The 24,331-nt window shown below is 42.3% G+C and overlaps 2 protein-coding genes across 2 annotated transcripts; one reads left to right on the top strand and one right to left on the bottom strand.

Moving 5' to 3' along the window:
* Window positions 1-1,045: 1,045 nt before the first annotated feature.
* Window positions 1,046-9,409, top strand: LOC139369151 (protein RIC-3-like). The gene is made up of 6 exons (XM_071108622.1): window positions 1,046-1,313; window positions 2,616-2,839; window positions 3,228-3,309; window positions 5,041-5,134; window positions 7,425-7,555; window positions 7,825-9,409. Exons 1-6 carry the CDS (start codon window positions 1,202-1,204, stop codon window positions 8,811-8,813), a joined length of 1,632 nt encoding a protein of 543 aa, XP_070964723.1. The 5' UTR covers window positions 1,046-1,201; the 3' UTR covers window positions 8,814-9,409.
* A 45-nt stretch (window positions 9,410-9,454) lies between these two features.
* LOC139369167 (proteasome subunit alpha type-1-like) lies at window positions 9,455-22,292 on the bottom strand. Its single transcript, XM_071108623.1, has 10 exons — window positions 22,199-22,292; window positions 20,193-20,237; window positions 19,932-20,033; window positions 19,638-19,741; window positions 19,184-19,272; window positions 18,854-18,924; window positions 18,592-18,721; window positions 16,859-16,938; window positions 16,562-16,666; window positions 9,455-9,732 (listed from the first exon to the last, which is right to left on the bottom strand). The coding sequence occupies exons 1-10, from the start codon at window positions 22,199-22,201 to the stop codon at window positions 9,673-9,675; spliced, it is 789 nt and encodes a 262-aa protein (XP_070964724.1). The 5' UTR covers window positions 22,202-22,292; the 3' UTR covers window positions 9,455-9,672.
* Window positions 22,293-24,331: the final 2,039 nt, after the last annotated feature.

Below are 24,331 nucleotides of genomic sequence, written 5' to 3'. Positions count from 1 at the left end.
ATCACCTGAAAGGCCGCTCAGCAAGGAAGAAGCCACTGCTCCAAAACCGCCATAAAAAAGCCAGACTACGGTTTGCAACTGCACATGGGGACAAAGATGGTACTTTTGGAAAATGTCCTCTGGTCTGATGAAACAAAAATAGAACTGTTTGGCCATAATGACCATTGTTATGTTTGGAGGAAAAGGGCGGATGCTTGCAAGCCAAAGAACACCATCCCAACCGTGAAGCACGGGGTGGCAGCATCATGTTGTGGGGGTGCTTTGCTGCAGGAGGGACTTGTGCACTTCACAAAATAGATGGCTACATGAGGAGGGAAAATTACGTGGATATATTGAAGCAACATCTCAAGACATCAGTCGGGAAGTTAAAGCTTGGTTGCAAATGGGTCTTCCAAATGGACAATGACCCCAAGCATACTTCCAAAGTTGTGGCTAAATGGCTTTAAAAAAACTTGTGACTCTACTGGACTTGTTCTTAAAATGCACGACTTGGACTTGACTAAAGACTCAAACCATTCTACTTGGGAGTTGTATTGAGACTTGGACCTTGTGGCTCGAATAACAGTGACTTGGTCCCACCTCTGCTAAATCAGTACAACCTGTCTTGGCTCATATTGTCTTGGCTCCCGTGGTGTGAAAAGGGATGCTCAGTTCTGAGCTTCACAGATAGTGGTTTCCTTGTATCTACATGGTAGGAGTATATAACATGTCATATTTCATGTTATGGGGCAATGTATGCTGGGCTAATCTATAGACTATGTAGTAAGGGAGTGGCTGGCCTGAAAAATATGGGGGGACAGATGAGATGAGCTTCGGGGCCTTGTCCAATGCAAAGGGGGTACTTTTCCCAGTTATTACCAATATCTAATCTATCACACAGAGACAGTAATTATAGCAGGTATAAAGAGTTCAAAAAACGACTTTACCATATTTACAAAAAATGGATGCAGTGCCGTCACAGCCTTTCTATTTTCTTTTCTATTTGGTCGAAATTAATAAAGGTTCTCTGGCGCCATCTACTGGAGAGGTGCACCCACTACAAAGGTTACACTTCCGTTTTTCAGCGAAGGACGTGTGCACAAATGGATGATGCTGAGGGGCCCGACGCAGCATCCACTTGACCCTCTGTGTTGAATTGTTTGTGTATTCGTGTTGCCTTTTAAGTACATTTACCTGCAAAAGCAACCGTGCGGCTGTAACAATGTCGATGTCAACATTTCAAAAGGTTACGCTAGTGTCTTGTCTCGTGCTCTGCGTTGCTCTTCTGCTTCCGAAAATGCTGCTAGGCGGAGGGAAGGGTGCACAGACCGAGGGTAAGGTTTAACGCTCTAAAAATGTTAAATATCTTTATTATTCTAGCTAACTATTCTAGATTCGTACGTAGGCTTACCTTTCCTTGCATTTTAACACATTTTTTATTTTTTACTGCACATCGTCGTTTATTTCTGGTTATCTTTGAATAATACCAGCTACATCCCTACAGAGGGCGCTGTCATCACCGGGAGGAGTGGTGGGTCAGCTGTTTGTTCACCCGCAACAGCCTGACTTTATGTGAAAAAAGTTCAAATCGGAGTCCCGCACCCGACCCCAACACGCACATATAGAAATTGCGCTACAGGCTACTGTCAAAGACGGGGGGACGATTTTTTAACTGGGTGCAGGATTTTTGTTGTTGCCTGATTTAGATATGTTTCTGCCTATAATTTCCGAGATTTTGGTAGGCTATTTGTTAGTCAACTTGTCTATCAATTAGGTAGAAGAGAAGCTTGCATGTAGGCTGTCATTATGTTGCCCTAAAAGACTAAACAAACCCATGCTCACCAGAATAATGTCATAAATCGATAGAATGAAGGCTTCAATCTAGTTGACATTGGTAAAGTGTTCCCTGTCATCTTTCACGGAGCAAAGACGTTTAGGGACCAGGGAAAAAATGCTTAATTCTGCAGGATTTAATATAAAAGCTATGTGAGAGGTTATAGGTTTTACAGTCAGTGTCCAGATTTCAGTTTCCATTTAACCCATCTGAACAGTAGGCTTCCCTTGACGTGCCACAGGCCTATTTGAAGTCCCCATCTTGTGACTGTCGAATTTGCGAAGCGCCTCACAATCATCACACATAACATAGCCGGCACTGCTGTCGTCCTTCCACTTCACCAAATCTTTCCCAAACATTAGCCTACTTTTCTGTCCCTCCCTTCTCTTTATTTTCAACTCTCCATTTTGCAGTTTTCCTCTTATTGAATTAAACTCAGACACGGTTCTTTTTGCCTCCGTGGATTGACATGAACTTTTTCTGCCTGTTCCCAAAAGCATTTGGCGATTGGCATGTCGGCTATTTGACTCATGTACAGTTCAGCCCTAAAGTTTAGGCTTATGCACTAATGCCATATAGTCTAAAATAACCTCAATGTAGCCTAAAGACATTCATCCAACACAATATTTAATTTCCGTAAACCCATCCACCCTGCATTAGCAAGGCTACCACAGCAGGGCTACCTTATCACCACAGCGTAAGTCCAACTCACCGTCGCAACAAAGTTGTTATTCCAGTATATCCATAATGTTAATTCCAGTATATCACAGTATCGGGTTCATCTACCACATTTGCTTTGCAGGTTCAGGACGGTTTCCTCCCATGGTGCACCGGCAGATGGCTCCGGACAGTCAGGGCCAGAGGGCTGCTGGGTCCACCAGGGCACACAACACTGAGGCTATCGCCAGGGCTAAGGGGGGTGGGGGCACAGGGGTAGGAACCGGGGGCAAGTCCAACCTGGCAGGGCAGATCATCCCCATCTACGGCTTTGCGATCCTTCTTTACATCCTCTACATCCTGTTTAAGGTGCGGTGTTGTGGGGTTGACATCGGATATATACATACACGCACAGACAATAGGGCTGAGCATTTTAAAGAATGTGTGTGTTCCTCCAGTACTCTCATGAAAATGATTTAGAGTACAGGCATGTTAGCGTTTTAAATGTGCAATGGGGCTGAAGACAAAAAGTTTGCATGCGAAAATGTATCGAATACAAACCATGAATCAAGTAGTCTGGCCCAGCCCTAACATGCATACACATGCACATACTAGGAAGACACGCATGGAAACACAGTCCATTGTATCCTATTCTCACAGAAAAGGTCCAAATCAAATGCCCATTTATAATCTGCGTGTTGCATGTTTAAACCCTTAAATCCTATTGTTGAAGAATGTTTTTTTCTCTTCTCAAAAGATAACCTCAAAGGGGAAGTGCGCTGTACCTTCTGAACCCAGATTTCCCTCAGTAAGAGCAGAGAACCGGAAGAGAAAGATCAGTGAGTTACAAACTGTAATCTCACGATTCTTAAATCGTTCCTCTTTAAGAATCAGTTATATTGATAACTCTATACAAAGAAACAGCATCATTCATTTAAATAGTTTCTCTCTAAAACATACAGTCGTGGCCAAAAGTTTTGAGAATGACACAAATATTAATTTTCAAAGTCTGCTGCCTCAATTTGCATATACTCCAGAATGTTATGAAGAGTGATGAGATGAAAAGTCCCTCTTTGCCATGCAAATGAACTGAATCCCCCAAAAACATTTCCACTGCATTTCATCCCTGCCACAAAAGGACCAGCTGACATCATGTCAGTGATTCTCTCGTTAACACAGATGTGAGTGTTGACGAGGAAAAGGCTGGAGATCACTGTCATGCTGATTTAGTTCGAATAACAGACTGGAAGCTTCAAAAGGAGGGTGGTGCTTGGAATCATTGTTCTTCCTCTGTCAATCATGGTTACCTGCTAGGAAACACGTGCCGTCATCATTGCTTTGCACAAAAAGGGCTTCACAGGCAAGGATATTGCTGCCAGTAAGATTGCACCTAAATCAACCATTTATCGGATCATCAAGAACTTCAAGGAGAGCGGTTCAATTGTTGTGAAGAAGGCTTCAGGGCGCCCAAGAAAGTCCAGCATGCGCCAGGACCGTCTCCTAAAGTTGATTCAGCTGCGGGACTGGGGCACCACCAGTACAGAGCTTGCTCAGGAATGGCAGCAGGCAGGTGTGAGTGCATCTGCACGCACAGTGAGGCGAAGACTTTTGGAGGATGGCCTGGTGTCAAGAAGGGCAGCAAAGAAGCCACTTCTCTCCAGGAAAAACATCAGGGACAGACTGATATTCTGCAAAAGGTACATGGATTGGACTGCTGAGGACAGGGGTAAAGTAATTTTCTCTGATGAATCCCCTTTCCGATTGTTTGGGGCATCCGGAAAAAAGCTTGTCCGGAGAAGACAAGGTGAGCGCTACCATCAGTCCTGTATCATGCCAACAGTAAAGCATCCTTAGACCATTCATGTGTGGGGTTGCTTCTCAGCCAAGGGAGTGGGCTCACTCACAATTTTGCCTAAGAACACAGCCATGAATAAAGAATGGTACCAACACATCCTCTGAGAGCAACTTCTCCCAACCATCCAGGAACAGTTTGGTGATAAACAATGCCGTTTCCAGCATGATGGAGCACCTTGCCATAAGGCAAAAGTGATAACTAAGTGGCTCGGGGAACAAAACATTGATATTTTGGGTCCATGGCCAGGAAACTCCCCAGACCTTAATCCCATTAAGAACTTGTGGTCAATCCTCAAGAGGCGGGTGGACAAAACAAACAAAAAACCCACAAATTATGACAAACTCCAAGCATTGATTATGCAAGAATGGTCTGCCATCAGTCGGGATGTGGCCCAGAAGTTTACTGACAGCATGCCAGGGCGGATTGCAGATGTCTTGAAATAGAAGGGTCAACACTGCAAATATTGACTCTTTGCATCAACTTCATGTATTTGTCAATAAAAGCCTTTGACACTTATGAAAAGCTTGTAATTATACTTCAGTATTCCATAGTAACATCTGACAAAAATATCTAAAGACACTAAAGCAGAAAACTTTGTGGAAATTAATATTTGGCCACGACTGTACAATCAAATAGTTTAGCTTCACTTCAGACAATGCCATCCTGAAAGGTCTTAACTGACCCTCTCTCCTCCTCTCGCTCTCCTTCTCTCTAGCGGACTTTGAGCTGACTCAGCTGCAGGATAAGCTGAGGGAGACAGAGATGGTGATGGAGAGGATTGTGTCCAAAGCCAGCTACAGTCCTGAAAGGTTTGTTGTTTACCTGGCCAAAGTCTTGCTCCACGGACATCTCTCATTTATTCTCGTTTCAGTCTCTTTTTGCATACCAAAACATATATTCAACTTTTTTTAAAAATATTCTGGGTCTCTTTCCTTTCCCACCTTACACCATTTTTGCCGGCCAAAATATTGGATACATTTTTTAAAAAATTTAGGAATAAAATGTTGAATACAATCTGAATTGAACAATGTATTTACATTGCTATTAATGTGTGTACTTAACTGTTATTGCATGTCCCATTGATTGAATTAGCATACCTGTAATAAATTCTAATGGGGAGTCATGGGTTCCCAAACTATTTTGGCCCACGACCCCATTTTCATAACCACACACACATATATATATATATATATATATACAGCTAATGTTTACTTTTATTTGGGGCCATGGCAGTCAATTGAAAAACATTTTAACAGTATTTCTGATTGTCTTCTCAACTCACAAACACATACGTTTAATGTGGGGCTATGACAGTCAATTGCAAATTAGTCTGACAATGTCTCTTATCTCACCACCACTAATGAGATGGGCGTGCTTGTCGCGGCGGAGCTTCTCAAAGTCAGGGGGCGTGGTTGACAGTGCGCACCTCATCTCTGCTGTCACATCCAACAGGGATCGATATTTGGTTTTAATGCAGACAAGAGCACTGAATGCACCTTCACGCGGATATGAGCTGGCGAACGGTAGTGCAAGTTGTAATGCTCAGAGGGAGAGGGCAGGGTATTCCCTTTGAGTCAAAAACCAAAACTCCTCCGTAGTCACCTGTGAATGCATTGTCTACAGCATTCGGTCACATGGCAGCTCGATCAGCTGTTCCGATTTCATTTACCTGCATGTCAACTGAGCCACGATCGCAGTCAAACGGATTAGGAAGTAGGTCCCAAAGTGCTCTTCCCAGCATTGGTGAGCAGTCACCACTCGTGTGGGACACTTACTGATGCTGTTAGAAACATGGCACCTCCGATGGAAGGGGGCATGGTTGGCTTTTGAAAGACTCTCTCCAATAAGAATTATTTCCTCTGAATCCACCAATTCGGTCACTCATCTGTAGAGTGTTTTTGTATTCTCTGCATGCTTGCGTTCAGTTTCCCAAATATGTCTGTTACATATAGACAAGGAGACATGTTCTTTTCATTACGCAGAAATTCAACCAAGTCTGTTTTCTTTTTTACATCCATTGTGAATGACAATAGTTTCTCTCAATGCAAACTCAGTTCGTCTCTCTTAGCAAACTCCAAGTGGGCTGTCATGTGGATTTTACTGAAGAGTGGCTCCATCTGGCCACTACCATAAAGGCCTGATTGGTGGAGTGCTGCAGAGATGGTTGTGCTTCTGGAAGGTTCTCCCATCTCCACAGAGGAACTCTGGAGCTCTGTCAGAGTGACTATCGGGTTCTTGGTCACCTCCCCTTCTTCCCCAATTGCTCACTTTGGCCGGGTGGCCAGCTCTAGCAAGAGTTGGTGGTTCCAAACTTCTTCTATTTAAGAATGATGGAGGCCACTGTGTTCTTGGAGACTTTCAATGCTGCAGAATTTTTTGGGTACCCTTCCCCAGATCTGTGCCTCGACACAATCCTGTCTCGGGGCTCTACGGACAATTCCTTCGACCTCATGGCTTGGTTTTTGCTCTGACATGCACTATCAACTGTGGGACCTTATATAGACAGGTGTGTGTCTTTCCAAATCATGTCCAATCAATTGAATTCACCACAGGTGGACTCCAATCAAGTTGTAGAAACATATCAAGGATGATCAATAGAAACGGGATGCACCGGAGCTCAATTTTCAAGTCTCATAGCAAATGGTCTGAATACTTATGTGCCTCTGCCTCACCACACATTGTTTTCACCTTATCAATTGCAGCCGGGAATATCAGTCTCTGCAATAGTGCGTGGTTTCATATCGTAACGGGCCTAGCCATTCACTATGTGAATGATTCAAGTGCAACGGTCAAGTGCGGCCTTTTCCCATGATCTAAGGGCGCGCTCTGGTTGAATTTGATCTTTTAGATTAGATTTATTTTTTATTTGGATGTATTTAAGGTTAACCACATAACAATGATTTTGAGATACAAAGACGATATTATAAGGTGTGTGTGTATGTGTATATATATCAACAACAACAAAAATGTGTGAATCTTTTTCTTCCTCTGAATTTTGGAAATTCTCCCACGACCCCATTTTCACATCAGGCGCGACCCCTAGTTTGGGAATCACTGCCTTAAGCATACTTACCTATGCTTCTGCTGCTCTCCCTGCAGGGTGACAGGGGTGAGTGCCGACCAGGAGGAGAGACTGCTTCTCCAGCTGAGAGAGATCACGCGGGTGATGCAGGAGGGCCGACTGGTGGAGGGGGTTGCCCCCGCAGAGATGGGGGCACAACACTGGGAAGGTAGACTGGGATTGAAGCCCTTTTTCTGTACCACCCCACACCACTGTGGGCATTCTTCTAAACAACATGTCATTTGTGCTTTTTTAATGGAAGTCAAACTTTGGCTCTTTTATGACGTCATTCAAGACTTGTCTGAATACGTTATCCACATTCCACAATACGGAGATATACAAGATTTTGGTGTAACATACAGTAAGTAGGGTTTAGTGCCTCTGAGGGCTGTATGGAAACGTAATGATATACTGTTTATGTATCCATGGTTGAATTAGATTTCCCAGAGGATCCCCATCCATGCTGGGAAGAGCCCTTCTGTGGATACGACCATACCCAGGCAACCAGCACCGAAGAGCAGCCAGAGAGGACCGACGAGTGTGGGGCTGACCAGGAGGGTGGGGCTTACCAGGAGAAGGGTGGGGCTTACCAGAAGGAGAGTGGGGCTTACCAGAAGGAGGGTGGGGACTACCAGGAGGCAGGTAGGGCTGACCAGGATAAGGATGGGTCTGACCAGGAAGAGGGTGTGGCAAACGAGGAGAGTGGGGTTGACCAGGAAGAGGGCAGGGCTGACCAGAAAGACGTTGGGCTTAACCAGGAAGAGAGCGTAGTTGACCAGGTGGTGGTTGGGGTTGACCAGGAAGAGGGCAGGGCTGACCAGAAAGACGTTGGGCTTAACCAGGAAGAGAGCGTAGTTGACCAGAAGGTGGTTGGGGTTGACCAGGAAGAGGGCAGGGCTGACCAGAAAGACGGTGGGCTTGACCAGGAAGAGAGCGTAGTTGACCAGAAGGTGGTTGGGATTGACCAGGAAGAGGGCAGGGCTGACCAGAAAGAAGGTGGGCTTGACCAGGAAGAGAGCGTAGTTGACCAGGAGGTGGTTAGAGTTGACCAAGAAGAGGGCAGGGCTGACCAGGAGGAGGGTGCGGCTGAGGATGATGTAGATGTAGCTAAGGCAGGGGCTGATTTGAATACTGATGAGGAGGGATGTGCTGATTTGGCCACTGGGAATGAGGAATGTGGGGCTAAGAGTGATGTGGGTGGGACTGAAGTGGAGAAAGCAGGAATGGACAGGGAGGAGGGTGGGGCCAATGACAAGCTGGGTCTGGCTGATGAAGACAGGGGTGGTGCAGAGGAGGAGCTTGAGTTTACACTGAAGATGCCCACCATGTTGGAGCGAGAGGAAAAGGACGGTGTTAACCTGTCAACGGAGATGTCAACTAGCCGTTCTCGTGTTAGAAGGAAAAGGAACAAGAAGCAGAAGAAATGACCAAAAGAAAACAGTTGATTGACTTCCCCTAAATTCCTTCCTATAATTGGGAAAGTAGAGTGCGCCCCACAAACTTGAGTCTGGCTATGCCCGTCTAGCAACATTTCTTCCTAGCCTCCAATGCTTCCAAACAGGATGGGCCATAGCATGAAGGTTAGCAGTAGCCAGTCTATAAACATAGGATCAAAAAGCTCCACCCGAGAAAGATGGTATCTCTTCCTAAGTGACAGTCTGAAGCAGAAGTCATACCCACAGTCTTATACCAATGCTTTGTTCAGATGTTCACTATCGCATAATAGCTTTGGCACAATGCGCATTACAGTGAACTGAATGATTTGGAAGGCACTGTGCTCCTACGGTCTTGATTCACATCTGGGCTTGAGAGTATGCTTTTTGTCCTCTTAGTGCAATAAACGATAATTAGAATACATGGGAATGATCTTATTTCATGGGTATAAGTTATTGAAAAAGCATTCACTTTTATACACCATTTATTCACTACTGATGACTATATATACCAGGAGCGTTATGTCAGCGTTACAAAAAAAGTAACTACTGTGGAATCTCACAAATAAAATATTCTGGTTTGACAACAACCTTGTCTCAAGTGTGTGATAAACAAAAACAACAATGGCACCTAGTTCAGAAAAAAGGTGTATTACTTACAGAGAATGTAACATTCTACCAATAGAAAAGCAACATCCAATTTTATTAGCGGAAAGCATACTTATTTTCATTGAGTAGCACATTGTTGCTGCACAGAATTGACCCATGGCAGTTCAGCGAGGGGTGCTGAGCTGGATTTGGTTTCTGGCCACCGCAGTGTGACAAAGTGTGTCATCATTCTGCATCCTCAGTCTCAGATATCCATTGGCTCATCCGGTTTGTCTGCCGCAGGCTCATCTGCAGCCCCGATAACCTAGGACACACAGGACACATCACATCTTGATTACCGTTCAGATAAAAATGGAAAACAAAAGTACTTTCTTATGTCAAACTACCAGAAAGTCTGAAAAAATACCGAGTGGGAGGGAAGCTCACCTTGACTTTGGGTTCTTTGAAAATGCTTATGTCAAGCAACATGGTCGCAGTGTTGCAGTGAGATTATCTCAAGCAAATTTGCTGATACACAAATCAACATTGAAATTGCATGCAACATCCAATCATATCATACACCACATAATGGTTTCACTACTGATTTGTTTATATCCAACTGTTTGGTTATTGTAACAGTATCAATAGACAAAATGTTAGCTGTATAGTTTAGCTAGCAAATTCAAATGGAATTGGCAGCACTGTTTATCAAGCTAGCTAGTTCATCTTGGACAATTTCAGGGTGAGGTCTGGGTACTTTTCATTAAATACATACATACATACATACATACATACTCAGTGGCCAGTTTATTAGGTTCCCTCCTACAGACAGTGAGTCACATGGCAGTGGCTTGATCTATAAAGCAGGCATCGAGGCATTCAGTTACTGTTTGACTGAACGTTAGAATGGGCAAAACGAGTGACCTAAGCAACCGAGTGTGGTATGATCGTTGGTGCATGTCGTGCCGGTTCAGTATCTCCGAAACGGCCGGCCTCCTGGGCTTTTCACGCATGACTGTGTCGCGGGTTTATCGTGAATGGTGCGACAAACCAAAAAACATCCAGTCAGCAGCAATCCTGTGGGCGAAAACAGCTCGTTGATGAGAGGTTGAAGAATGGCAAGAATCCTAAAGCAAACAGGCGGACCACAAACAGGCAAATAACGGCGCAGTAGAACTGGTGTACAGAATGAAAAACTAGTCGGTCCTTGTCACGGGTGGGCTATTGCAGCAGACAACCACACCAGGTTCCCCTCTCATTCTCTAAAAACAAGAAGTGGCTCCAGTGGGCACGCGATCACCAACACTGGACAATTGAGCAGTGAAAAAGCATCGCCCGGTCCGACAAATCCTGGATCGACAAATCCGGGTTCATGCTGATGGCAGTCAGGATTTGGCATAAGCAGCATGAGTCCATGGACCTGTGCTGCCTGGTGTCAACGGTACAGGCTGGTGGCGGTGGTGTAATGGTGTGGGGAATGTTTTCCTGGCAAACGTTAGGTTCCTTGATACCAATTGATACCAGTTTGTACGCCACAGCGCATCTGAACATGCTGGCTGAAAACCTAGCTAGCCAGTTACTAGCTAGCACCAGGAAGAAAAATATGAGCTTACACCAGACACAGATGACAGCAGAAACATTAGAAGAATATCATTAAAAACATTTTTTTTAAAGTATTTACTGACACACTGCAGTCAAATTTATGCACCAGTAGACTAGCTACCTAGCTATGTAAACCACACGCCTTCTGCGATGTTGGTTACATGGTGGTACTTATTTAAGTTGGGTAAGAGAATAAGATGTTACCATTGGTGTATTAAAATTAGACTTTTTGTGATGTCATGAAAAGCCCTTAATAATCCTACTTCCATCCCGCCTCCTGAATCCCAGTCTAAAAAGTGAGCGGGTATTTCTGACATAGCGAACCAGTTGTGTGTACTGAGAGGCACGAGGAAGAAGATGGAGAATTATGTTTTCTGAGATGATGGACGCCTGACTTGGTGAACCCATTGAAGACATCCAAAGTAGTGGAGAAAGCTTTGTGTAAAGTAAAAAACCACAAGAAGTGGGCTTCATCAAATTGTGTGTGTCTAAGGTGTTGGAACTCACAAAATTTGGAGAATATGATGTGTCGTGCTTTGAGCTACAGAGCAGGGCACCTATTAAAAGAGTCATTTTGGGAGTGTCGGAAGAAGAATTCCTGAAATGGTTGTTGTATGCTGGATGATGTGGAGTCCCTCCCGACCCAAGTGCAGCTGACACAGATGAAAGCGGAAACCTATAAGCAGGGTCAAGAACTACAGGAAACGTATGATCTCTGTAATTGCAAACAAAGGTTTCTGTACCAAATATTAAGTTCTGCTTTTCTGATGTATCAAATACTTATGTCATGCAATAAAATGCAAATTAATTACTTAAAAATCATACAATGTGATTTTCTGGATTTTTGTTTTAGATTCCGTCTCTCACAGTTGAAGTGTACCTATGATACAAATGACAGACATGCTCTACAAGTAGGAAAACCTGCAAAATCGTCAGTGTATCAAATACTTGTTCTCCCCACTGTATATGTATACTGTATGTATGTGTATATATATATATATATATATATATATATGTGTGTGTGTGTATTTTAACCCAATAACGGTTGAATTGAAGCAGTTTAAGCTGCCTATCGATCATTGTTTTTGCAACAAGGGGTGTATTCATTACGGAAACCGTTTACAAAACAAATGGAAGCAAACAGAGCAGACAAATTCAGGTAGGTCCCTCCCCGTTTCGTCACATTTACGAAATGTTTTTCAACAGAATGGGCATAATGAATTCGCACCAGTAGAGAGTCAGTGAAAAATGTGCTGTTACAACAGCTGCATGGTGCGGATCCCAGCATAAGGAATACAAGTTTGAGTTCCTCCCTTCTAAACTGTTAAGACTTCAGTGTGGCTTTTGACATTCTCGATCGTAGTCTGCTGCTGGAAAAACGTGTGCTATGGCTTTACACCCACTGCTATATTGTGGATAAAGAGTTACCCGTCTAACAGAACACAGGGTGTTTTTTAATGGAAGCCTTTCCAACATAATCCAGTTAAGAATCAGGAATTTCCCAGGGCAGCTGTCTAGGCCCCTTACTTTAAATCTTTACTAATGCCATGCCACTGGCTTTGAGTAAAGCCAATGTGTCTATGTACGCGCATGACTAGACACTATACATGTCAGCTAATACAGCGACTGAAATGACTGCAACACTTAACAAAGAGCTGCAGTTAGTTTCAGAGTGGGTGGCAAGGAACAAGTTAGTCCTAAATATTTCTAAAACTAAAAGCATTGTATTTGGGACAAATCCTTCACTAAACCCTAAACCTTAGCTAAATCTTGTAATGAATAATGTGGAAATTGAGCAAGTTGAGGTGACAAAACTGCTTGGAGTAACCCTGGATTGTAAATTGTCATGGTCGAAACATATTGATACAACAGTAGATAAGATGGGGAGAAATCTGTCCATAATAAAGCACTGCTCTGCATTCTTAACAGCACTATCAACAAGGCAGGTCCTAGTTTTAATCGCACCTGAACTACTGTTCAGTCGTGTGGATAGGTGCCACAAAAAGGGACTTAGGAAAATTGCAATTGGCCCAGAACAGGGCAGCACGGCTGGATCTTGGATGTACACAGAGAGCTAATATGAATAATATGCATGTCAATCTTTCCTGGCTCAAAGTGGAGGAGAGATTGACTTCATCACTACTTGTATTTGTGAGAGGTAAAATTCAAAAAACAAAAACAAAAAAAAGGTATCTTCACAGTCCCCAAGTCCAGAATGGACTATGATATAAACCAGTACTGTTTTGGGGTTCGAACCGGATCAGAACATTATTTTGCTGATCGGAGTAGTGGAGCAAAACAAATAAAAAGTAGTGGTTCTCTTTCAATTGGAAAATAAATGTCAGTTGCAACACATTAGAAAGTAACCAGCCCAGTCTGAGGTCCTGTGCACTCTGGAGCAGATTTTCATCAAGGGTCTCTGTACTTTGCTCTGTTCATATTTGCCTCGATCCTGACTAGTCTCCCAGGTATTTTGGATTTCTATAAATGTGAAAAATGTTGAAAAACCTGTTTTCGCTTCGTCATTATGGGCTATTGTGTGTAGATTGATGAGGATTTTTTATGTATTTAATCCATTTTAGAATAATGCTGTAACGTAACAAACTGTAGACACTTTCCGAATGCACTACATCTTGAAACGTATCGAATTGTCTTGAAAGGCAAAGATCCACATCCCTACTATCTAGATATGTAAAGCCTTCTATAATGTTGGTTACAAGGTACTTATTTAAATTAGGTAAAAGAATAAGACATTAACATTGGTGTATTAAAATTAGGATTCTTTTTCTCTTCTTCTCTCAAAAACCCCTTAATAATCCCACCACCTCAAGTGTTTGGCATGGGGGAAAGGACCAGTAACTTTATGATCAGCTTTACTTGAGGACCAAAACGTTGACCGTGGCGCCATACAGGTTGCAAAAGAGTTGGGAAGAGATTGGATGTGCCGATTCCTTGGCACGTGGTTTATGAACTGATATGCAAAACAACGCTTGATTCAAAACTTAGTTTTTCAATTTAAATAAAAAATTGCCATAAACAGAATGTTATGTATACTGAACAAAATGATAAAAACACATGTAAAGTGTTGGTCCCATATTTCATGAGCTGAAATAAAAGATCACAGAAATGTTCCATACGCACAAAAAGCTTGTTTCTCTGAAATTGTGCAGACATGTTTACATTCCTGTTAGTGAGCATTTCCCCTTTGCCAAGATAATCCATCTACCTGACAGGTGTGGCATATCAAGAAGCTTATTTAACAGCATGATCATTATACTGTGCTGGGGACAATAAAAAGTCACTAAAATGTGCATTTCCCCCCCCCCGAAAACACAACGTCACAGATGTCTCAAGTTTTGAAGGAGCGTGCAATTGGCATGCTGACTGCAGGAATGTTCACCAGAGCTGTTGCCAGTGAATTCAATGTTAATTTCTCTACCATAAGCCTCCTCTGTCCTTTTAGAGAATTTGGCAGTACGTCCAACCGGCCATACAACTGCAAACCACGTGTAGCCACGCCACCCCAGGAACCCAACACCCGGCTTCTTCACCTCCGCAATCATCTGAGACCAGCCAGCCGGACAGCTAATGAAACTGAGGAGTATTTCTGTCTAATGAAGCCCTTGTGGGGTTAAAACTCTGATTGAACGGGCCTGGCTCCTCAGTGGGTGGGCCTATGCCCTCCCAAGCCCACCCATGGATGCGCCTCTGCCCAGTCATGTGAAATCCATAGATTTGGGACTAATTCATTTATTTAAATTGACGGATTTCCTTATATGAACTGTAACTCAGTAAAATCGTTGAAATTGTTGCCTGTTGTGTTTATATTTTTTGTTCCGTATATATGGAGCATACAACCATCTAAGCTGCAGATTTTTCGACAAAGAGACAATCATTAGATCACTTATTCTGGTATTGCCCCCACTTATTGTTTTTGGTCACAGGTTCAAGAATGGCCTGAGAAATCACAACATTTATCAAAAATTAACCCTACAAATAGCACTGTTGGGAGATTTGGAAAACCATAGTCAATCAACAATATAATACTTTAACTTACAACCTGTAGATACTATGCAATTAGACAGATTCAGAAATTATGTGAAACATCACAGCACAGTTGAAAAATATATGGCACATGCAAATCATAAGAGGGTGGTTTACGAAGATAGGTGGGATGGACTGAGAGTAGCTGGTGGGTGTGTTTAAAGGCTGTTCTATAATAGTTATGACTGAAAACATGTATAAGTGCTATCTACCTAGATATAATGTACAGTACCAGTAGTTCTTAGTTCTTATTCTACAATGTAGAAAATAGTACAAATAAAGAAAAACCCTTGAATGAGTAGATGTGTCCAAACTTCTGACTGGTACTGTTAGTTGGGCTAATATGTACATCTAGGTACAGTTAAAGTGACTATGCATAGATGATAAACAGAGAGTAGCAGCAGCGTAAAAGAGGGGGTTGGCGGTAGTGGTTTCTTTGCAGCAATTCGACCACGAATAGTTGATGCATTTATTTGGGCTGCAATTTCTGAGACTGGTAACATTAATAAACTTTTCCTCTGCTGCAAAGGTTTCTCTGGGTCTTCCTTTCCTGTGGTGGTCCTCATGAGAGCCAGTTTCATCATAGCGCTTGATGGTTTTTGCGACTGCACTTGAAGAAACTTTAAAAGTTCTTGAAATTTTCTGGACTGACTGACCTTCATGTCTTAAAGTAATGATGGACTGTCGTTTCTCTTTGCTTATTTGAGCTGTTCTTGCCATAATATAGACTTGGTCTTTTACCAAATAGGGCTATCTTCTGTATACCAACCATACCTTGTCACAACAACTGATTGGCTCAAACGCATTAAGGAAAAAATTCCACAAATTAACTTTTAACAAGGCACACCTGTTAATTGAAATGAATTCCACCTCATGAAACTGGTTGAGGGAATGCCAAGAGTTTGCAAAGCTGTCATCAAGGCAAAAGGTGGATACTTTGAAGAATCTCAAATATAACACTTTTTTGATTACTACATGATTCCATGTGTTATTTCATAGTTCTGATGTTGTTTTTAAAAAATTTGAAAAACCCTTGAATGAGTAGGTGTCCAAACTTTTGATTGGTAATGTATATCAAATGACTTTATTCTTGCTGTGTAACTACTGTAATAAAAAAACATTAAAAGCCAAATAAATACACTTTATGGTCAAACTTTAGAGGCAGGTATTTTTCCTACTTTGATCTGGATTGCTTGCTCTCTGGGGATTCAGGCTCAGTTTGATCTAATCTGCTGATCTAAAAAGGTCTTGATAAATACATCTGATTGATCTGGTTTCATCCAAATGTCATCCAATTTCATGAAAAACATGATTTTGACTGTTCGGGACCATCAAGTGAAATTTGTGATGTCATGTTTGTTAACCATTCTATAATATTATTATAATCTCATCTACAAATATCTTTGAGAGTGCATTATCCTAGCCTAGATGAATTGTTCTATTTCAGTGTGGATCCAGGCTAGCATTAATCCAACCACTTTCCACAGTAACTCCAAGTCGACTCTTACCTTTCTCTGTGGCCTCTCCTCCAGACCCTCAAGATAAGGACCCACGTCATCATCGTCGTAGATGGTGAACTCCATGTCTTTCCCCACAATGCCGATTGAGACATTCTGAAAGGCAGGGAGAGCTACTCAGTAAAGCCCATGGTTGTGTTCATTAGGCACCAAACAGAGAGGGACTGCATTTTATTTTCATGTTGCAAAACGTTTTAAAACATTTCTGTTGGGTGACCTAATGAACACAGCCCTGAACTGTGGGGAACATGAGGGTTATGACAGGTTGATTGAGCCATATAAGCTTACCTTAGTGGTGAGGTCCTGTTCAGCTGGGAGTGTTTCTCTGAGCCCAAGCAGACCATGCCTGACCAGCTCATTCAGATTACCTGAGTATAGTCAATGCAATGGACAAAAGGATAAATGCACAGAGCAGGTGCTGAACGTGTACAGTTGAAGTCGGAAGTTTACATAAACTGAGTTTAAATTTGGCTACGGTGTTTCACAATTCCTGACATATAATCCTAGTAAACGTTCCCCATCTTAGGTCAGTTAGGATCATCACTTTATTTTAAGAATGTGAAATGTCAGAATAATAGTAGAGAATTATTTATTTCAGCTTTTATTTATTTCATCACATTCCCAGTTGGTCAGAAGTTTACATGCACTCAATTAGTATTCGGTAGCATTGCCTTTAAATTGTTTAATTTGGGTCAAATGTTTTGGGTAGCCTTCCACAAGCTTCCCACAATAAGTTGGGAGAATTTTGGCCCATTTCTCCTGACAGAGCTGGTGTAACTGAGTCAGGTTTGTAGGCCTCCTTGCTCACACACACTTTTTCAGTTCTGCCCACAAATGTTCTATAGGATTGAGGTCAGGGCTTTATGATGGCCACTCCAATACCTTGACTTTGTTGTCCTTAAGCCATTTTGCCACAACTTTGGAAGTATGCTTGTGGTCATTGTCCATTTGAAGACCCATTTGTGACCAAGCTTCAACTTCCTGACTGATGTCTTGAGATGTTGCTTCAATATATCCACATAATTTACCTCCCTCATGATACCATCTATTTTGTGAAGTGCACCAGTCCCTCCTGCATCAAAGCACCCCACAACATGATGCTGCCACCCCCGTGCTTCACGGTTGGGATGGTGTTCTTTGGCTTGCAATCCTCCCCCTTTTCCTCCAAACATAACAATGGTCATTATGGCCAAACAGCTCTATTTTTGTTTCATCAAACCAGAGGACATTTCTCCAAAAAGTACAATCTTTGTCCCCATGTGCAGTTGCAAATTGTAGTCTGGCTTTTTTATGCCGGTTTTGGAGCAGTGGCTTCTTCCTTGTTGAGCGGCCTTTCAGGTTATGTCGTTTTACTGTGGATATAGATACTTTTGTACCTGTTTCCTCCAGCATCTTTACAAGGTCCTTTGCTGTTGTTCTGGGATTGATTTGCACTTGTTGCACCAAAGTATGTTCATCTCTAGGAGACAGAACGAGTCACCTTCCTGAGCGGTATGACAGCTGCGTGATCCCACAATGTTTATACTTGTGTAGTACTATTGTTTGTACAGATGAACGTGGTACCTTCAGGCGTTTGGAAATTGCTCCCAAGTATGAGCAAGACTTGTGGAGGTCTAAAATATTTTTTCTGAGGTCTAGGCTGATTTCTTTTGATTTACCCATGATGTCAAGCAAAGAGGCACTGAATTGAAGGTAGGCCTTGAAATACATCCACAGGTACACCTCCAATTGACTCAAATGATGTCAATTAGCCTATCAGAAGCCGACTTGCCAAAACTATAGTTTGTTAACAAGAAATTTGTGGAGTGGTTGAAAAATTCGTTTTAATGACTCCAACATAAGTGTATGTAAACTTCCGACTTCAACTGTAGGTGTGTGTGAGTGAGATATGATACAGCGAACAAGCCTCAAACAGTATCTACTTTATAGTATGTGTAGTAGACATATGTGTGCCCTCAGGTATGCATTTGCGTTAGTAATTGTGAAAACCACAAATACAGTGTGTGTGTGCATGCTCTCACAGTCCAGGAAGGTGTCCATGTGTCTCTCTAGGTATGTGCGGGCAGACTGGGAGCGAGCTCCAATGGACATGGCTTTGCAGTCAAAGTAGTTTGCAGAGGGGCAGGTCTGGAAGATATGAGGCCCCATGTCCTACAAGAAGAGACCAAATGACTTTGTTACTTCACATTACTAATAAGTATTGCTTTAAGAATCACATATACAGAGGTTTACACACCTTGATCAGCATACATAGTTTCCCTTAAAAGATTACAAAGAACTTACATCGTAGCCAGCGATAAGCAGTCCCACACCATAGGGTCTTCTTCCATACCTCTGTGTGGGAATTTGAGTTTCTGAGGGACTGGTCAAGGCGTACCTTGTCAACTGTCTAGAGAGCACAGCGCTCCATTTCCCAAACCTCACCGCTTATCTCAAGAAAGTGCCATTTTTGACATTGACACATTGCATACATTTTTATTGGAGTATCAAAGTTTCAAACGGATTGTTTTGGGGTCCCCTAGGACTGTCCTAAACTAAGCAAAATGTTAATGCATGGCAAACTGGGTGCAGGCTTCTAGGGATCAATAATTGAAAGCAAGACTGAAAGGATACTGCTTCCGATGAGAGTGACGAGGCGCGATGCTGGGAGAGGCCTGTCAAACACGAACCTGGAGTCCAGGCATTCCTGCCTCATGAAATTACTGTTGAAGATAGAAGGGGAAAGAAGTGGTTATCTTGACACAAATTACAGTAGACATACATTGCAGACAGACACATGGTTTTTCATACATTTTATTTCTACAACTGGACAACTGGTGTGTGTGTGTGTGTGTTGTAGGTAGTCTAGTGTTCGGCAGGTACCCTAGCGGTTAAGAGCGTTGGGCCAGTAACCGAAAGGTTGCTGATTCGAAACCTCGAGCTGACTAGGTGAAAAATCTGTCAATGTGCCCTTGAGCAAGGTACTTAACTCTAATTGTTCCTGTAAGTCGCTCTGGATAAGAGCGTCTGCTAAATGACTCAAATGTAAAAAAAATCATAATAATAATAATAATAATGTAAATGGTACCAGAGTAGCCTGGCATCTGCAGTCAGCCCGGCAATGGAGATGCCAATGTGTTCATCAACGTGGAGGATCTTCTTCTGGTGAGCAGCCAGCTCTGACTGGGCTCGCTGTGGAGAAACAAACACCAGTCTCACTCAACAGCCCATTGACAGTCACTGCGAGTGGCTCACGCCACGCGTCCAATGTAGCAGGTAAAAGACATACCGTTTTCCTGATACCCCAGTGTAGCTCCTATGTAACTCTTGAAAAACCAAAACTGTCAGTGTAGAATAGAACTGGGATATTAACGGGGAATACCTTGAGAGCAACCAGGACTGCATGGGTTCTGGACTTGAGCCCCACTGTAGCCGAACCTTGTTTCACCGCCTCCATGGCGTATTCGATCTGGTGAATGCGCCCCTGAAACACAAGTGCATCGATAACGTTAACTTATTTGGGAGACACTGCAGGGAACCTCATTCCCTAAACATTTAGATACATTTTAATGTTCTCACTCTAGTGAGTACGTGAGAAAGTTACAAGCAATCATGACCATATATGGCAAAAAAAGTCCCTTACCTGAGGACTCCATACTGTGACATCGTTGTCGTACTGGTTACGGAACTAGAAAGAGAGCGAGAGAGCGCGAGAGAGAGAGTGAGAGAAAAGGCAGTAGTGTCAATATTTTCAATGTACATTTGTCTAGCAATACACATGACATGTTTTACTTATGTAGTTCTCTTGCATTGCAATGAGTTATCGACCAAAAAACTGTTGTGGACTGCACCTCAACACAGAATGTGTTTGCCACCCTAGACTCTTCCAGACAAAAGTATTGCATTGCTATAAATAAATTATAGAGACAGCTAGAAACCAATCTTGTGGCTTTGTTTACAGCCACCTGTCATGGGGGAGCATCTAAACCAGAATCTACCCTTACAGGAAAAGTTGATATGGCGAATCTCCTTTAAGCCCAGGAAGCAGCCATTGACCTGCTTTTCAAGCGTAATAATCTCAAAATACATTTATTACTCATCAAATTAAGTTTCAATTTGCAACTATCGTCATTTACTGCCATCATGGTATGTACTTCCAAAAAAGGTCTAAATAAAATGTTTTATTTCATGGGAAAAAGGCCTATTCGGCACCTCCAATCTATTGAGCTGTTGTAGACTTACAACCTGTGCATTGAAGGTGTCAAATAGGATTGTTTTCTTCAGTTGCTTGCAGTGGTGGAAAAGGTACCCAATTGTTCTACTTGAGTAAAAGTAAAGATACCTTAATAGAAAATGACTCAAGTAAAAGTCACCCAGTAAAATACTACTTGAGTAAAAGTCTAAAAGTATTTGGTTTTAAATATACTTAAGTATCAAAAGTAAAAGTATAAATCATTTCAAATTCATTATATTAAGCAAACCAGACAGCCCGATTTTCTAGTTTAAAAACATATATTTACACACTCAGACATCATTTACAAATTAAGCATTTGGGTTTAGTGAGTCTGCCAGATATGAGGCAGTAGGGATGACCGGGGATGTTCTTTTGATGTGTGGAACATTGGACCATTTTCCTGTCCTTCTAAGCATTCGATACTTTTGGGTATCAGGGAAAATGTATGGAGTAAAAACTACATTATTTTCATTAGGAATGTAAAGTAAGTGGAGTAAGCTGTCAAAAATATAAATAGTAAAGTAAAGTACACTCACCCAAAAAGCTACTTAAGTAGTACTTTAAAGTATTTTTACACAATTAAAACAAAAAACTCTATATTTGTTGAGTAACGAACGTATTTTAACGTTATTAAATTTGAAAAGCTGGTGACTGGTGGCAAATTGAATGGCTGCTTCCTGGGTTTAAAGGAGATTCGCCATAACGTTTCCTGTTAAGGCAGATTCTGGTTCATGAGTGCACCCATAGAATTATGGGTGCACTCACCTCTCATGACGTCGAACATGTTTGAAGTTTCAGAGATACAATAGGAATGATAGCTTTGTTCAAGCAACAAAGTAGCTGGTCCCAAACAGTTGGAAGAAAGCATCTAGTTAGCTAGAAGTTTTCAATTTGCATCCATAGGTTGAGTGCAAAGAACACTGGCATTCGGTAAAAGTTGGGTAACGAAAGTGAAACACTCAACATTTACTAGGCTAGCTAGCTAACACAGCTCGGTAGCTAGCCAGCCATCTAAATTAGCTAGCTATGTTAGCTCCTAGCTAGCTATGTTAGCTCCTATCTAGCTATGTTAGCTCCTAGCTAGCTGTGTTAGCTCCTAGCTCCTCCTACATAAACTAGGTTGGATACTTTATTTAATCTATTGTTACAGCTAGCTAGATTGCCAATAAGGCAGTAGCTAGCTAACTCGTGCAAAATCATAAACGCCCATAGACGCTACTATAGTAGCTATGTTTAATGCTTACTCACAGTGCACTCGTTTCGTAACGTTAGTGTTCATAGACGAGATAACTATTTTAACGAGTGATAGCTAGCATCTTTATCAAACACCTTTGTCATTCAATGTATGCAACAATCTGTATTATTTAAGCAAATATTCAAGCTTCAAACAAAACGCATGCTTTATACACTCTTACCATCTCTGCTGCTGAACTGTGACTTGGTTTGTTTAATTTCCTAAATCTGTCACGTAAGGCAAAGCAGTAGATCTCAGAAGTCTGTCCAGTCGATGAAAATTCGAAATGTCATCAAAGATTGGAAACTTTACTCATTTTGACTTGACCAAAGACAGCTATCTATGTTTAAATGTTCTTTTAATGCCAGGATTCCTGTCAATTCTGAAAGTAAATTTAGATTTTTGATTATTTAAGTTTATTTCACATTCATGGTCCTCGGAGGTTGCAATAACTAGAATAAAATTTAATACAAGCAACCCACATTTTGTTATAGCATATTTCTTTTTTTGCAATGACAGGCATAATTGCAGTGTGCCTAGATGAGCACTTTGAATGTCAACAACAACAATACACAATATCCTTCAGTAACCTGTTTTTTTTCTTCAGAAAAATTGTCACACACCTCGAGGACCTCTGCTAACAGATATCTTAATCTAAATTTCAGTTTCAGGCTCAGCATAAAAAGTTTTCAGCGTTTAATGTCTCTTCCTAGGGACATTTCTATGCATTTACAAAGGTCTCCATCAACAGTTTCGCTCTCAGCTTCTCCCACTCTTTTTTTTCTCTTTCTCCCCCTATCTCCTCATCTCTCACTCTCTCTTCTCTCTCTGCCCACCCCACTGTCTGTTTTTTTGGGGGGTTGAAACGGCTGGATACTGAGAGCCTGGACCCTGTTAAAGATATCTGATGTACCCTTGATCCGGGGGGAGATGAATTAAAGGAGCTGTGCTGACGAGCCCACCTCCCCTGCCAAGGCAGAGGCGGCAGCAGCAGCCATTACATCAGCGCGCCTCCTTTGTGATTGAGATTGTAGTAGCTGTGCTGAGCTCAGCATGTTTCGCCAGGGCTTAATTTAACTCTGCCAAACGGCCACCTTTTAATTTTTCAAATGGAAGAGTGTCCTGAGTCACTCTGTGACGGGTCCAAGCCACGCTGCTAGCCCTCACATGGGGAAGGAGGAAGGCGGAGGTGTTTAAAGGTGTAGCGGTATTGGTCGGGAAGACAAAAGTAACGTTGCTTACCCAGACCATGTCTCGGAGAAGAAATACATCAGTGCATTGACAGCTGCGCTTAGCTATATCAATCAATGGCACAATAGTGTACGTGTTACCACAAACCCCAAAGAATAGTCTCAATTTTGGTGGGGGAATATATGTTTTTGAAGCCCTAATAGGGCTCAGGCCCTTTTGACCCTCGTTATTCTCATCACAGACAAAATCAAGCATTTGTATAACTTCAAGTTGTAGTTGGATTACAAAAGAGAGGCATCAGAGTTCTCCCAGCGACTCACTGGTGAAAGATGATGAGGCATCAGCACCAGCGGTGTACCTGGATGTAACTCTAGATATTGGATTACTTGAGTATTCTGAGTAATTAAATGTGTCTACATATGCCCCCATCTCGCACCCTGTCACGTTCTGACCTTAGTTCCTTAGGACTTTTGGTTTTTTCGTTTATTCACGTTGTTATTTTGTATTTCAGTGTTCAGTAAATAAAACATCATGAACACGTACCACGCTGTGCTTTGGTCCACATATTCTTCATACGACGACCGTTACACACCCATGTTGCTTAAAATAGACCGCCGATGTGTTTAGCCTGGAAATCGACTGGACTAATGGGAGCGACAGGCAGTCGGTCTGGATTAAGCTGGCAGGTACCATGAAGTGGGTCAAGGATCATCAGCAGCACACGGAATGAGCGGAAGGCCCCCCTCAACAGGTTTTATGAGAAGCTATACATCTTAATTGACTTTTAAATTTTCCACCAAATGCCAGGACACGCCGCAGCAAGTGTGGGGCGGTGGGGGAGTTGAGTCATGCAGAATCTTGCCATCCGTTTCCTTGCGTTTTCCAAAAGAGCTTACACAGCATTTTGGCAAGAAATGGCTGAAGAGGCTTTTTCTGTCTTAAACCGGAAAGAGCACATTGTGGAGCACTTATTAATATCCGAGCCATACAGATTACTGCTTCACTCAGCCTTTGGATCTAATAATAGCTAGCCAATACATGGCAAATCTCATATGCTTTATACTGCACAACTGCCTCTTTGTGGTTCAGAGGTGATCTATAATTATTAATTTGAAGTAATCAA

The sequence above is a fragment of the Oncorhynchus clarkii genome, chromosome 2 (genome assembly GCF_045791955.1).
Source record: "Oncorhynchus clarkii lewisi isolate Uvic-CL-2024 chromosome 2, UVic_Ocla_1.0, whole genome shotgun sequence".
NCBI classification, from domain to species: domain Eukaryota; kingdom Metazoa; phylum Chordata; class Actinopteri; order Salmoniformes; family Salmonidae; genus Oncorhynchus; species Oncorhynchus clarkii.
The sequence above is the reverse complement of the archived record's forward strand: the minus strand, read 5'-3'. Positions and strand labels throughout refer to the sequence as shown.